This window comes from Nilaparvata lugens, chromosome X (genome assembly GCF_014356525.2).
Source record: "Nilaparvata lugens isolate BPH chromosome X, ASM1435652v1, whole genome shotgun sequence".
Classification (NCBI taxonomy): domain Eukaryota; kingdom Metazoa; phylum Arthropoda; class Insecta; order Hemiptera; family Delphacidae; genus Nilaparvata; species Nilaparvata lugens.
The window spans coordinates 94702187-94719001 of record NC_052518.1 but is presented as its reverse complement, the minus strand read 5'-3'; the positions used below and the strand labels follow the sequence as shown (position 1 = coordinate 94719001).

Here is a 16815-nt window from a genome sequence, read left to right as displayed (position 1 = left end):
ATAATAATTAACTATTGAAACAATACATTTATTATATCAATAATAATAATAATATTATTATTAAACATATTTATCAATTATCAGAACAATATTATTGAGGTTGAGTGGAATCAGGTAGAAAGCAATAATAGAACAGATGTTCTTTCTTGAATTTCTATCATATTATTCTGTTATTTCCAATGATTACAACATATGTTAGAATATCACATGTCAATAAATAAATAATCTCATTTCCATATGGCACTCACCTTACCATGTTCATAACCTTACTTAATAGGATCCTTTTTTATCGTTTGAAACCCTTAGAGGCAAAATATCTCAAAATCCGTTCTTAGTGCGCGTCTAGCATGTTTGAAGAATATTTGTGCAAAGTTTCAAGTCTGTAGGACAATTAGTATGAGCTGTAGTGTGATTTTACATCAAAATTTTCGAAAAATACCCTCTCCTGGAACCCCCTGTGCTCCTGATCGAAATTTCTCTGCATAAATCTAATTTTTTTTCGTAGCTGAACAATAAAGTTCCTCATGACTTTGCTGTGCAATGAGCGGTTAAAAAGTTCAAAATTTTTGGGGGGCCCCAGCTCCCTCAGGGGGGCAAATTTCTGAAAATATTTTATTAGTGGATGTTTCCAGGCTACCATAAACAATCGTGCAAAATTACAAGTTTTTAGGCTCAGTAGTTTGGGCTGTGGTGTGATTTCAGTCTGTCAGGGCTTAGCCTTTTATAAGTATAGAGAGAGATGATAACTAAAATAGTACTCACACTCCACTATGCAAAAATGCCATATCTATTATATCTATCTAGGTACATCGCTCAGCGGATTTTTTGCCACCATCTAGTTGTAGACAACAGTAGACTGTTGTTCTCTTATCCGAACAAGTTCATCGATATCGGCAGGATACCACACTTGTGTTTGCATACTGTTTGTTGACGCCTTAACCATTACCTTTCTGTTGTTAATCCATACGGCTTCCAATTTATTTTCCTTGGCCAACCTCTTGCCATAGCTTAGCAGGTACTTGAATTGCGGTATTAATGTTCATTGATGTAGACAATACTCTGAGGCAGCGCTGCATTTATCTCTGTAGAGTTTAGCTTCTTCTTCTTCTTCATAGCTGCCAGCCATGCATCACGAATGGTCCTTGATATGAATGCAACAATAATGGATGGATGGGTCGCGTTCCTGGTCTTGCGTATACGATGAGCCACAGAAATGTCCGCACGGTTGTAGGGCACAACAATAGACTTAGCAATATGTTCTAGTATAGCGTAGACGTCCTCTTTTTCGGTGACAGGTATACCGGCCATCTCAATATTATTTATACGTGAATATTGTTGTACACCGACCATGCTTCGTTTTACATTGAATATGTCTTTGGATAATAGATCACTGCGCGAGAATAGACTTTTACAATCACTCTTTAAAACATCTATTTCCTTGTGTGCCGATTCTAGTGATTTCTGGAGATCCTCTACAGTTTTATTAGTTTTATTTACGACTTTCTGAACTTCAGACAGTGTTTGTAGATTAACGTCAAATTTGGTATTGAGAGCAGCTATAGCATCTAACACTGATTTCTGTTCACTTTTGGGATCACTGCCGTCACAGGGATCGCACACCCAAGAATCTTTACGGGAACCAAGTTTTTCAAGTTTATCGATTGTTCGAATACGCATACAAGAGGCATGAAATTTATTCTTGCATTTAGAACATTTTATAAAGTCTGTAGAATTATTATCGAAGGTAGACTTACAAACGTAGCACGACATGATGATGATGAGACAGGGCGACAGATTACGAACGGCTGAGCGGAGGAGATAGCACAATTATCTAAGCGATACCGGTACGAATGAACAACCTTTCTCCACGGCAGCCAGCGCCAGAAGTAGAATTGTACTTATTGACCGAAGCGAAGCTGAGGTCTTAGTTTCGACTCGAGTGGCTTTTGTCTGTTTGTTTGTTTGTACCGCAGTTACAGACGCAGTTATTGTCCAATTTGGTATACAAGTTCTTTAAAACAAGGCGCAGAAACGTATGTGTAACGATTTTTGATAAGACCTTCAGTTTTTAATTAAATTGGATATAAATTGTGCCGCTCTAAAATGTGCTGTATTGAATGAATGGTATCGTTGGAATGCTATCAATAGAGGACACGAGTTGTCAGCGGTGAACCTTGAAACGTCTGAGCCGCTCCAAATCATACTGTATTTGAGACATCACAGCTTAGTTAGTTAGCTCTTGTTTTCGCTTTAGTATGAGATCGGAAACCGACTTGTGAGCATAAACATTCTGCATTGGCATAACAAGCCGCCATAACATTGAATCCACTTTTCATGAAAAACATTATTAGCAGCCTCCTGCCATTTTCACCAACATACCCATGTTATTTAGAATCCTCACTATCGTCTGTGAGACGATACATCGTCTAAATTGCCTACTGCATATTCCATTTTTCTGTCAGTTGACCAATTTCTTATAATCAATTGTTGGAAAATTTGTAATGTAAATATGTGGACAATATGAAGGTACCTCCTTGAGACATTTATAAGTCCGGTGTCCCTGGAAACAATGTCTTTAGCACTTTCAATGGAGAAAATAATAGATGACATGGATAAATCTTCACAATATACTGTACATTAGACCTTTCTCATTAGTTTGAAAGTTGTAGGCTATTCATGAGCGAGGTCTACTGATCGCAGAACTACTAGTTTTAAAATGTTAATTAATTGTTCTTTACTGAAGTGACTACAAAGTGTGAAATCATATTTATCTACTATACAGATAGGTAGTTGTAAATAAGCAAGTATCTGAGGATCTGTTGAACTATTATTTTTTGTGTGTGTAGCATTCCTAGTAAAGCTCAAAGCAAACATGACTGAAAACAAGAAAGCGGGAGAGAGCGAACACATTAACCTCAAAGTCTTGGGTCAAGACAACAATATAGTACAATTCAAAATCAAGAAGCGCACCCCACTCAGGAAGTTGATGAAAGCATATTGCAACCGATCAGGTCTGGCGACTGCGGCGGTACGTTTCCGATTCACGGTCAGCCGATCTATGAGGCATACACTCCACTCACACTCGAGACCAAGGAAGGCGACACTATCGAAGTGTACCAACAGCAGACCGGTGGTGGCCCCGTCTGAACCACCCTCATATCCACCAACTTATATCAATGTTGTTGTGTAAGTCTAAGCAGACTTATTTCATTTAATCTTAAGAATATCATTTCACTTCAGTTTTTTTCTAAAGTGACATTAAAATGACAACACTATTCTTCAAATAGAAATTATATAATACAAAGTGTAGTTGTATCATCATTCCAGCTGACGTTAATTTATCTTCAAGTCCTAATGTTGACTACTTTGATACGAAGCTTCTTTTGTCATTTATTCAGTTCTAGTCGAGCAGCCGTCGTGAACAGATGGTTCTATCGCTACCGTTACCAAGTAGACTCCGGCATTAACAGCATCATAACAACGTTTCAATTAGCCTTCTAGAATTCTTCAATTCAATTATAAACCCAGTTGAAAATAAGTAACAAATGTGATGAGTGTGAAACTGAAATAGATTCAAAAGAGTGTATCGAGTGCTCCGTTTATGAGAATATTTATCATCCAACGTGCATGCGCATTAAAACAATGTAAAACTTTCATAAACTAGAGAAGAAAAAATCTTGGAAGTGTGACCATTGTGTTTCGCAAAATAGTGATGCCAGTGAGGGGAATCTTGAACAACATATAGTTGAACAGACTCTGAAGGAATTTATTGAGGCCAAATTTGCGGCCTTTAGTGAGGAACTTGTCTCCTTAAAGATGATAGTGAAATAGTGAAAAAAACGGTGACTCTATTAAAGCACTACAAACTGGAAACAATAATTTAAAAAAAGAGTGTGAATTTTTGAGTCATGAAAATCAATTGTGTCGAAGGGAGATTGAGGAGCTTCAACAGAGATTGTACCGCCGCAGTCGCCAGACCTGATCGGTCGCAATATGCGTTCATCAACTTCCTGATTGAGGTGTGCTTCTTCATTTTGAATTGTACTATATTGTTGTCTTGACCCAAGACTTTGAGGTTAATGTGTTCGCTCTCTCCTGCTATCTTGTTTTCAGTCATATTTGCTTTGAGCTTTACTAGGACTGCTACGCACACAAAAAATAATAGTTCAACAGATCCTCAGATACTTGCTTATCTACAACTACTAAGAAAAGACTAGTGTGTTTAATCTTGCACAACAGCCACACTAGATGGTGGATATGAAGGTGGTTCAGACAGGGCCACCACCGGTCTCCTGTTGGTACACTTCGATAGTGTCGCCTTCCTCTGTCTCGAGGTGTGAGTGGAGTGTCGGCCTCATTGATCGGCTGACGGTTGAATCGGAAACGTACCGCCACATTCGCCAGACCTGATCAGTCGCAATATGCTTTCATCAACTTCCTGAGTGGGGTGTGCTTCTTGATTTTGAATTGTACTATATTGCTGTCTTGACCCAAGACTTTGAGGTTAATGTGTTCGCTCTCTCCTGCTATCTTGTTCTCAGTCACATTTGCTTTGAGCTTTACTAGGACTGCTACGCACACAAAAAATAATAGTTCAACAGATCCTCAGATACTTGCTTATCTACAACTACTAAGAAAAGACTAGTCTGTTTAGTCTTGCACAACAGTCACACTAGTTGGTGGATATGAAGGTGGCTCAGACAGGGCCACCACTGGTCTGCTGTTGGTACACTTCAATAGTGTCGCCTTCCTCCGTCTCGAGTGTAAGTGGAGTGTCGGCCTCATTGATCGGCTGACCATCGAATCGGAAACATACTTATCTACAACTACCTATCTGGATAGTAGCTAAATATGATTTCACACTTTGTAGTCATTCAGGGAAGAATAATTGATTGAAATTTTAAAATAAGTACAATTTTTTCCGGCAAAAACTAATCCCAAAGAGACAAGAGAGCCTTTTTTCACACTCAAAGGCTTCCGTCGTTCGTACGTTTCGTCTCTCTTGTCTCTTCGGGATTAGTTTTTGCCGGAAGAAAAATTGTACTTATTGACTGAAGCGAAGCTGAGGTCTTAGTTTCGACTCGATCGGCTTTTGTATGTTTGTTTGTTTGTACCACAGTTATTGTCTGATTTGGATGAAATTTGGCATACAAGTTCTTTGAAACAAGGTGCAGTAAAGTATGTGTAACGATTTTTGATAAGACCTCCGGTTTCAATATAAATTGAATATAAATTGTGCCGCTCTGAAATGTACTGTATTGAATGAATTGTATCGTTGGAATGCTATCAATAGAGGACAAGAGTTGTCAGCGGTGAACCTTGAAACGTCTGAGCCGCTCCAAATCATACTGTATTTGAGACATCACAGCTTAGTTAGTTAGCTCTTGTTTTTGCTTTAGTATGAGATCGGAAACCAACTTGTGAGCATAAACATTCTGCATTGGCATAACAAGCCGCCATAACATTGAATCCACTTTTCATGAAAAACATTATTAGCAACCTCCTGTCACTGTCACTAACATACCCATGTTATTTAGAATCCTCACTATCTTCTGTGAGACAATACATCATCTAAATTGCCTACTGCATATACCATTTTCCTGTCAGTTGACCGATTTCTTATAATCATTTGCTGGAAAATTTGTAATGTTGTAAATATGTGGACGATATGGAGGTACCTCCTTGAGACATTTATAAGTCCGGTGTCCCTGGAAACAATGTCTTTAGCAATTTCAATGGAGAAAATAATAGATGACATGGATAAATCTTCACAATATACTGTACATTAGGCACTTCTCATTAGTTTGAAAGTTGTAGGCTATTCATGAGCGAGGTCTACTGTTCGCAGAACTACTAGTTTTTAAATTTTAATCAATATCGTTCTTTACTGAAGTGACTACAAAGTGTGAAATCATATTTATGTACTATCCAGATAGGTAGTTGTAAATAAGCAAGTATCTGAGGATCTGTTGAACTATTATTTTTTGTGTGCGTAGCAGTCCTAGTAAAGCTCAAAGCAAATGTGACTGAGAACAAGATAGCAGGAGAGAGCGAACACATTAACCTCAAAGTCTTGGGTCAAGACAGCAATATAGTACAATTCAAAATCAAGAAGCACACCCCACTCAGGAAGTTGATGAAAGCATATTGCGACTGATCAGGTCTGGCGAATGTGGCGGTACGTTTCCGATTCAACCGTCAGCCGATCAATGAGGCCGACACTCCACTCACACCTCGAGACAGAGGAAGGCGACACTATCGAAGTGTACCAACAGGAGACCGGTGGTGGCCCTGTCTGAACCACCTTCATATCCACCATCTAGTGTGGCTGTTGTGCAAGATTAAACACACTAGTCTTTTCTTAGTAGTTGTAGATAAGCAAGTATCTGAGGATCTGTTGAACTATTATTTTTTGTGTGCGTAGCAGTCCTAGTAAAGCTCAAAGCAAATATGACTGAAAACAAGATAGCAGGAGAGAGCGAACACATTAACCTCAAAGTCTTGGGTCAAGACAACAATATAGTACAATTCAAAATGAAGAAGCACACCTCAATCAGGAAGTTGATGAACGCATATTGCGACCGATCAGGTCTGGCGACTGCGGCGGTACAATCTCTGTTGAAGCTCCTCAATCTCCCTTCGACACAATTGATTTTCATGACTCAAAAATTCACACTCTTTTTTTAAATTATTGTTTCCAGTTTGTAGTGCTTTAATAGAGTCACCGTTTTTTTCACTATTTCACTATCGTCTTTAAGGAGACAAGTTCCTCACTAAAGGCCGCAAATTTGGCCTCAATAAATTCCTTCAGAGTCTGTTCAACTATATGTTGTTCAAGATTCCCCTCACTGGCATCACTAGTTTGCGAAACACAATGGTCACACTTCCAAGTTTTTTTCTTCTCTAGTTTACGAAAGTTTTACATTGTTTTAATGCGCATGCACGTCGGATGATAAATATTCTCATAAACGGAGCACTCGATACACTCTTTTGAATCTATTTCAGTTTCACACTCATCACATTTGTTACTTATTTTCAACTGGGTTTATAATTGAATTGAAGAATTCTAGAAGGCTAATTGAAACGTTGTTATGATGCTGTTAATGCCGGAGTCTACTTGGTAACGGTAGCGATAGAACCATCTGTTCACGACGGCTGCTCGACTAGAACTGAATAAATGACAAAAGAAGCTTCGTATCAAAGTAGTCAACATTAGGACTTGAAGATAAATTAACGTCAGCTGGAATGATGATACAACTACACTTTGTATTATATAATTTCTATTTGAAGAATAGTGTTGTCATTTTAATTGAATGTAGACTTTAGAAAAAAACTGAAGTGAAATGATATTCTTAAGATTAAATGAAATAAGTCTGCTTAGACTTACACAACAACATTGATATAAGTTGGTGGATATGAGGGTGGTTCAGACGGGGCCACCACCGGTCTGCTGTTGGTACACTTCGATAGTGTCGCCTTCCTCGGTCTCGAGTGTGAGTGGAGTGTATGCCTCATAGATCGGCTGACCGTGAATCGGAAACGTACCGCCGCAGTCGCCAGACCTGATCGGTTGCAATATGCTTTCATCAACTTCCTGAGTGGGATGTGCTTCTTGATTTTGAATTGTACTATATTGTTGTCTTGACCCAAGACTTTGAGGTTAATGTGTTCGCTCTCTCCCGCTTTCTTGTTTTCAGTCATGTTTGCTTTGAGCTTTACTAGGAATGCTACACACACAAAAAATAATAGTTCAACAGATCCTCAGATACTTGCTTATTTACAACTACCTATCTGTATAGTAGATAAATATGATTTCACACTTTGTAGTCACTTCAGTAAAGAACAATTAATTAACATTTTAAAACTAGTAGTTCTGCGATCAGTAGACCTCGCTCATGAATAGCCTACAACTTTCAAACTAATGAGAAGGGCCATTAAGAAAGTACAGTATATTGTGAAGATTTATCCATGTCATCTATTATTTTCTCCATTGAAAGTGCTAAAGACATTGTTTCCAGGGACACCGGACTTATAAATGTCTCAAGGAGGTACCTTCATATTGTCCACATATTTACATTACAAATTTTCCAACAATTGATTATAAGAAATTGGTCAACTGACAGAAAAATGGAATATGCAGTAGGCAATTTAGACGATGTATCGTCTCACAGACAATAGTGAGGATTCTAAATAACATGGGTATGTTGGTGAAAATGGCAGGAGGCTGCTAATAATGTTCTTCATGAAAAGTGGATTCAATGTTATGGCGGCTTGTTATGCCAATGCAGAATGTTTATGCTCAAAAGTCGGTTTCCGATCTCATACTAAAGCGAAAACAAGAGCTAACTAACTAAGCTGTGATGTCTCAAATACAGTATGATTTGGAGCGGCTCAGACGTTTCAAGGTTCACCGCTGACAACTCGTTTCCTCTATTGATAGCATTCCAACGATACCATTCATTCAATACAGCACATTTTAGAGCGGCACAATTTATATCCAATTTAATTAAAAAATGGAGGTCTTATCAAAAATCGTTACACATACGTTTCTGCGCCTTGTTTTAAAGAACTTGTATACCAAATTGGACAATAACTGCATCTGTAACTGCGGTACAAACAAACAAACAGACAAAACCTACTCGAGTCGACTAACTTAAACAAGTAGCCCTATTAATATGAGTGATATGGGTGGTTTTTTGGGTACACAAACATTGCAAGGAATGTACGGTCTTATGTTTGGCTCCATCCACAGAAGTGGATCCTTATCTTTGTAAAGATCATGTGAAAATTGAGCCAAGAATTGTTGACACTTGAACGATTCAGTAAGATATCGTGAAATAGTTACTAGTTTTGCTGACACCTCATCTGTGACTGGTCTTTCATGCATTTCAATCCATTCTGTGACGTTTTTTCGTAACTCTTAGAGGGGCAGAAAAAATGTTGTGATCAAAAGTTAACAATTTTCGTCATTTTGTAGATTTTGGCATACGTAAGCTAGGAAAATTGAGAAAAAATTGTTTTATCAATTTTGGGTGAAATATAGAGAAAATAAAGGTGGCTACCAGTATTGACCACCGCCCACTATAGCTGGGTCACAAGAATACTATGATAGTCATGCATTGAATGAAATCTTACTCACCACAGGATAAACGCCTCTCTCTTCTATTATATTGATGGATTTTGTGAAGTACGTTTCTTTGATTGCGATTTTCTCTGTGGTTTTTCTGTAGATTTACATGAGCGCAGTCCAGTTAACCAACTCAATGCATCATCCACTAGAATGTCGCATCTTCTGCGCTTCCCGGAATTTTTCCTCAACTCTGATTTTTCTATAACTTCATCTTGAAAATACTTTAGAATAAAAGGCGTTTTAATATGGGATGGCATATCAAGAGTCTCATAATTTCTACATTTCCTTGTGCTATTTCTGGATACCGGTTTTAATTCATTTTTTTCTTGAATGGACTCAGAACTACTAGAAGTCACATCTAGTTCATTTAGAAACAGTTGCTTTTTGCTTTTTCTTGATTTGATTTTTCCTTGGACACACTTAAAAACAATTTGATTTCCACTAGCTTATGATGAAAGCTATTCTCCATCTAGAAACACTGTATTGCTTTAGAACATACTCCATCTCCTAAATTTTGCTCTGACTTTGATGGAGAATTTTCACTAAGGTGAGACGTTTTTTCAATAGAATTTAACAATTCTTGATCTTTTATTACAAAAGATTTTACTGGCTATATGCTTGCTACCCTCCAATCTAATGCAGTCCACAAACTGTTATTGTCTTGTATAATCCAACCACAGTTTTTTTGCCCTTGGTGAAAAAAAGTTTGGTTGGAGTTAACGAGTTTTGAAACTGGACAACTCACTTGTTGTCTTTCCATTTGTATGCTGTCAGTCCATGATTGGAAACAGAATAATCAAATTCTCCTCGTTTTAAAGTTTTATCTTCAACAAGTTTGGGAAGATTTTTCCTGCTTGGATTTACAGTACCACAAGCCATTATTTTTCCTTGAGATGGTAAAAATAAGAATAGGATGTGAAATAGTTTCCATTATAAATATATGATTTTTACCTTCAAGACCTCTACATAAGTCAGTCAAAATCTTCTCTCCCAAATTCAATTCTCTATTAGAGCCTTCTACTTTCCCTGTATGTATTTGAAATTTCAAATTATATGAGGATTGGTTAATAATGGAAAGTTTTTGATAATAATAGAATAATTCTGTTCCCTACTCCATCATCATCACAATATTCAACAACAATCGAAAAATACGTCATAGTTTGCCTGCTTTGTGGTTTGTTCTTTGTTGTGGGTGTGTGTGTGTGTGTGTGTGTTGTGTTTCTTCTAGAATCGAGTGTGTTGCTGGTTGATTTTTTTTATTTGTAATAGAATAATAAATTGAAAGTTTGTTAAAATGAGGAAGAACAAATAGAAGCACTGTTGTATCATAAGTTGTCAAAATGAAAACTTTAAAAAAATATACAAGTCACATAGTTTTTTATGCATTTCCTAAAGACATTGATAGAAGGAGAGAATGTATAAGATTTGCGACTCTAGAAATGCCTGGGTAAGTACAATATTTATTAAAATGACTATCCACATCTATTGACCATTATGTTGAAAATTGATTATTGAAGAGGTATCTTTGAAACTACCTTATTTTATAACCTCAATTACGCGTAGAGATGGGAAGTTCGGATCACTTTACTGATCCGGGTCAATCGGTCTCGGTCACTGCCGCGATCCGTTTAATTTAACCGGGTTTTCGACTGTCAGCTTTCTTATAATCAAGCAAAAAGTAAAAAAAGAAAAAAAGGTCCATCCAGTTGATGGGTGAAAAACGGGTCTGAAATGAGTCGTTATTTTGAATTATGATCCGGATCAGTTGTTTACCTGACTCTTCCATTCAATTTGAACGGGACATGACCGAAGACACATCTGTAAATCACGGTAAACTTGATACCTATTACTTATGTTGGACTTTGTATCAATTTTGGGGAGTTGAAATTTTAAATAGCTTGCTATCAATACTCAAGCAAATATTCTGCAATGTTTAAAGAATATTATTCGATATAAGAAGTATATTCTTTTCTTCAATTCAATAAAGATATATTTCTTTGAAAATAAGAGACAATGTCAACCAGTGGTTGGAGGGACTTTGTCTCAATCTTACTTTGAAAAATGTATGGAAAAAAGTTCATTTTTAAGACAAAGTGAAACCAAATTGTTAACCTTCAAAATGAATAATAAAATTAAAAACAAATGAAATCCACCTCAAAATACCTCAAACTAAATTACAGTATTATTTTTGAAAAAATATTTCAGTTTTTGCTACCCAAAGATCTTTTGTAGCATCGAGTTATGTTGGCTGCCACTGCAGAAGCTGCAAAAGATGAATAGACCTTTTGAGAACGTATTAATTTCTAGCAAGTTGGATATTTTGTTTTTTTTTTAGATAAATTAATCAATTTTTATATTTAATAATATTTAGCATTTTATTTGCATTATATTCTGCATGATATCATAATCTTATACTCAGACTATGTCACCCCAAATGTAACCTAAGGCTCAACTCACACTTATGAGACTCAAGTCGAGGAGAGACTGCAACTCTAGTCTCTTGTCAATACAGCATGTGTTTTCAAATGGTTGACAGACCCGTCAACTCTAGTCTCCGCAACCTCGCGACTGTGAGAATGAGTCGAGCGTCGACTGGGCATGTTGGTCGTGCGTCGACTTGAGTTGCACAGTATCTTTAATATAATACATTTTGGCCAATGCCTGTTTGAGTCAATTATAAACATTTTTTATCTGGATATCCCAACAAAAATGACTATCAACTGTTACTCCTGAATACTTATAATTTATACAATACGATATGAACTGACAATCTCTTGTACATATGAAAACTTCTTGCTCCTGCAGTTGGAAACATTCACAGCAATGGTGCTTAATTTTGGGTTCCCTAAATCTTTTCATGTAGGATGAGGTTATATGTAGCACCTTGGTTTTGGTAACATTTATATTTAAACAATTATCATGAAAACAATTAAAAGAGTCAAACTGATCATCAAATTCACATTTCTTATTTAACTTTTGCAAGTCCGTGAAAAAATTATCAAATGATTCCTGAGGATGCTGTACCCTGGTTTTACATAGTCATCAAACGCCTTATACACATCACTGAGTTTCAGTTTATTATTATTCAAATTGAAATTGTTGTAAACGTGCAAAGCGTCTTCTCCAATACAATTAAGGAACATCGCAATCTTACGTGATTCGGCGACATCTTGTCCCGCAGCTTGCATATACAAATCAAATCATTGTTTGAACTTGCTCCTATTCTGAACCGAATGTTCATCCAACTTAAGTTGCAGCGGAGGCTTAAAAAATTCCATTTTAACACAGCAGTTCAAATTAACAATGTTCAGCTTCAAACAAATAGGTTATGGTATTAGTTATTCATTAGTTAACGTTAAGTTAGTGGAATGTTTTCAATAGCCGTTATATTTGTTTATCCACATTTCTGACATCATGTTTTAGGGTTTATTTGTTATATAAAAATGAAGCACACAACTTATAATTAAACAACTTTTAATTAGTACAGTATCCCATGTCAGTATTCATTTATCTTTTAATCCAGCCCAATATCAATATATCGATACATACATCGATACTCTTATACCAATATATCAATCAATACATGTCACAGTGAATATATGTGAAATGTTGGATGTTTTTATTTGCGCTTTGAATAATATTGTGTATATAAGAAATGATAAAATAGAAAAAAACCTTTATTATATGAGATGAATATTGTCTTGTATTTACATAGATCACACGTACTTTTCCGACTATTTACAATAAAATGATATACTCATAAATAATAGATAATATACAAAAGAAAGTTTTGGAAAGAAATTGAGTTTTGCTCTTTTTTCGTTGTCTCTGTTATCAATTTTGAATATCTAAAAATTAGTTAAAGTCAATTGAAAACTTATATTATAAATCCATTTAGTTTTGATTTGTCATAGTGTCCGACCATCGTTCGCGGTTCCGGTTGACTGCTGGATTAATCAAATTAAGAAGCATATTTGTAATTATTAAAGTGAAATCTGTACGAGAATCAGTGATTTTTAACAGTGATTTGAAAAATCTCAGTACCCTTTTTGAATTATTTAATCACAACATGTTTCGGACATTGTGATGAGGACATTAGGGTTTTTTATTTTTTATTTTTCTTTCTATTATGATATATTTACTTGTTCAAAACCGTTAGTGCAGTCTAAATGACAAATCGTAATATTGTTGTATTTGTTGAGTGTAATGAATGCTGCACACTTCATTTCAGACACAATATGAAGCATTTCGTCAAGTTTTTACAGAAACAGAACTATGTTACTGGAGTCAGGAATTCTGTAAAGACATATTATAATTGTTTTTACTTTTTTGTACTACTCAACAGTATAGCGTTAAGTACACGTACAGTGTTAATATCAGCCGCTTCAATCAAATCTATTCCTTGCATCACGGTGAGATGACCAGGCTCGTATCTACCGAAGTCATTTGACCCTGCCATAATAATCACGCAGTCAGACTGTTTTAAATCTTTAATAAAACACATACCTCTCTCTACTACTTGTTTCAACTTTGCACCAGGCAGGCAATGAACATACACATCGAAATCATCCATCCCATTCAAATACTTGAACATTTCTCTCCCTTGGCTATCTGACAAGATAACCACTTTTCCTTTTTTACGAGAAAAAGATTTGACTTTATTTGGCGATACAGAGGCAGATCTATGAACCTGAGCTCTTACTATGAAATCGCACTGTTCAGACTCCATCGGTGAAGATAATTATTCATCATTATTGAGAGATGAGAAACGATTACTCGTGATAACAGGATTGGGAATTGATGCATGTACCACTTTAGAACAATATCGAGGTATAATGAAAGGATTATCAGAATCCAGTGTGATTCTAGCACTCGGCTCAATTCCATCAGAATTAGAAATTGATGAGATTCTTTTAGAATCAGCCTCTAACAATTTAACTATTTCATCCTTTGATGTCATTTCCAACTGCAGCAATTGTAGTTCCTCCTCCATGTCCCTGATTTTAAGTTTCAAAGCACAAATTTCACTCTCAGTTTGTTTTTCACTAGATAACGATTCTTCGACTATAATAGCTCTAGTCTCTCTTTCTATCCTCAATTTTTCAATTAGAGACTCCTTCTCAAAATTTACATCATTTAGTAAATTAGTCAATTAAGATTTTTCCTTCAAGGAAACGTCATATTTATTCAAAATAGAAGTCATGATGGGAACAAAGTCAATAATAGCTTCACTGGAGTATTTATTGCTAATTACAACAAGAGCAGCATGCAAATCAATAGCAATATCAATCACCGCCTTGTTAACGAGACCCTCTCACTCAATTTCGTTATCCATATCTTGAATCAGATTATACTGACCGGGTTATCCTAATCACTCTATTCAACGACATAATGGAGGAAAAAGTATTAAGTTAGCTAAGTGAGCCGTCAAAGCAAGGATAATTTGGAAGCTCCTGAGAAAGAATGAGGAACAAGGAAGAGGAGAAATTATTATTGGAAGAAAAAACAAACAAAACTATCGATGACAAACGTACGGAAGGTCAGTTGTAGAAGAAATGTCAAAAACAGCTGATTGACAGCTGTCGAGGCTTCCCGCTCAAAAATTAACAATTTTTAGGTTATAGACCTCCGATAACCGTCGAGTCACCGAATGTTTATATCACAAACGTCAGTAGAGTGAGTACGGTTATCAAGAGATGAATGATAAGAGGTGTACTGAAGTGAAAACGACGAAAAAACAATCAACTACAACTTCCTCTTCGTATATTAGTCAGTTCTAGGTTAATTAACAAGAAATACGACACAAGCCAAAAACAGATTGATCCAGAAATAAAGCGAACCGTTCACTTGTCGAACTCACACTTCCAAATGTTTGAAAACACAAAACACTAAATAAAATACTTGATAATAGAAATAGAAAGAAAAATAAAAATCTTAATACCCTTATTTTTATTTTTATTTCTATTTCTATAAAAGTAGACTCACCGAGTACTGATACATGTGAGAGGATTATATACCGGGTCTTCTAATTGCAAGCTTCAACAAGATTAAGAGAAAATTGCAAAATACACCTCACTGTTATCTCATGCATAAATTTCAGTCACTCACATATGAATCTTGCCCCTACATTGTACACTCTCAAGATAGAAAGGTATGTTACAACACTCTCAACAGCTCTCAACAGCCACACTTGAATGCTCTGGTCTATGACTCAAGTCACATCAGAATGTCCTCCAGCTCATACCAGCATTAATGCATTGCACTGTGAAATGTTGTCATGTATCTTTTCACCTCCAGCAATTCAAGTCCACTCATCCCTTGATTCTCCTAATCCAGAACGACGTTTCCAGTGACAAAAACTTGTTTTTGGTTTTATAAAGACAGAATAAGACCACAGAAAAACATTTTTGTTTGTAATTTCTTGTTGTGATAGATTTGTTATGTGATACATAACATCAAGTAATTATACATGTTATTATTGTGATTGTAACAAGTAATTTCTTGTGATTCTGAGTAGATCACAGAAGACCACAGATTTATTTGACCATTGACCAGGGAACAGATGCGCGACCATGCACCTCCCTTGAGTCCCTCATTAACTTCTCCCAATCCCTTCTGGGCGTCTGTCTATTGCAAAGGTAGAAAATCTACTCCTGTACAAAAACTCCTTTACCTCACTCCCACATTCAGTAACATCTCCTTGCTCCTAAATTGTGACAAAATACTCCCAAAATTCCATGTCCAATAAACTTCCAAAATTCGATGTTGCAATAATAAACTCTCAAAATTCGATTTGGCAGAATACTCCGATAATTTAGTGGCATAATTTGGAACTCCTCTCCTCTGGCAGTCTCTCAAACAATTCCGAGAAAATTTCAAAAATACGCCATTTGAATAAACCTAACCTTACCTAAACCATCTTAGGTTACTGAAATAATGGAAACCTGAGAACTAGATGCGTTCTCGTCGATCGTGAAGAAGAAATGTTGTCTAAATTGAAAGTAGAATGTATAAAAATTGGACTTGAAAGGTGTTTATCAGGGGTGATTTCTACTATGGTACCAGTGGAGTCTCAAGTTGAATTTCAAAGTTTTCTATTCATAAAATCCCGAAATTCATGAAATCCAGACATGGCTATTCATTAAGTACCAACAACATAAATGCTAATCCATCTCATTAATGAAGCAAGGTTGTAATATTAACAAAATAAAGACATTCATTTTTTTTTTTTTTTGAAAAAATTCATGCAAGTTGTGAAAATAGTTGAAGTTTCACCAATATATTTCATAATCCATATTTCAAGGACTCCACCCATTATGATGTCTTTTGGTGTGTAGGTCTATCTATGTATGTTTCAAACCTATAAATAACTGACTTTTAATCTAAATTAAACCCATATACTCGAATATGGTACATCACTTTAAATCACTAAATGCACTTTTCAACCTACAAATCGAACTGACCTCTAATCTAAATTGAACCTATAAACTCGAATATGAATGTTTATTGAGGGGGCCATTGCATACTGATTTAAATTTTAACTGTTTTTATACTGTTTTAAATTAAAAATTTTTTATACTGTTTTGAAATTTGCTGAAAAAGATCATGGCCAGCAAACTTTCTTCATCACATGAATTCTGCTAGGTACGGTTCCAGCATATTACGATTCGTACCGCATTGAATCT

General features: G+C 36.0%; 1 protein-coding gene and 3 pseudogenes across 1 annotated transcript; 2 read left to right on the top strand and 2 right to left on the bottom strand.

Moving 5' to 3' along the window:
* Positions 1–2872: 2872 nt before the first annotated feature.
* Positions 2873–3147, top strand: LOC120354837 (small ubiquitin-related modifier 3-like). Its single transcript, XM_039442732.1, is given in 2 exon segments — positions 2873–3041; positions 3044–3147. Coding segments are annotated over 2 exon segments (273 nt in total).
* A 1121-nt stretch (positions 3148–4268) lies between these two features.
* Positions 4269–4584, bottom strand: LOC120354697 (annotated as a pseudogene).
* A 59-nt stretch (positions 4585–4643) lies between these two features.
* On the bottom strand, positions 4644–7701 carry LOC120354836 (annotated as a pseudogene).
* Positions 5181–6299, top strand: LOC120354365 (annotated as a pseudogene).
* Positions 7702–16815: the final 9114 nt, after the last annotated feature.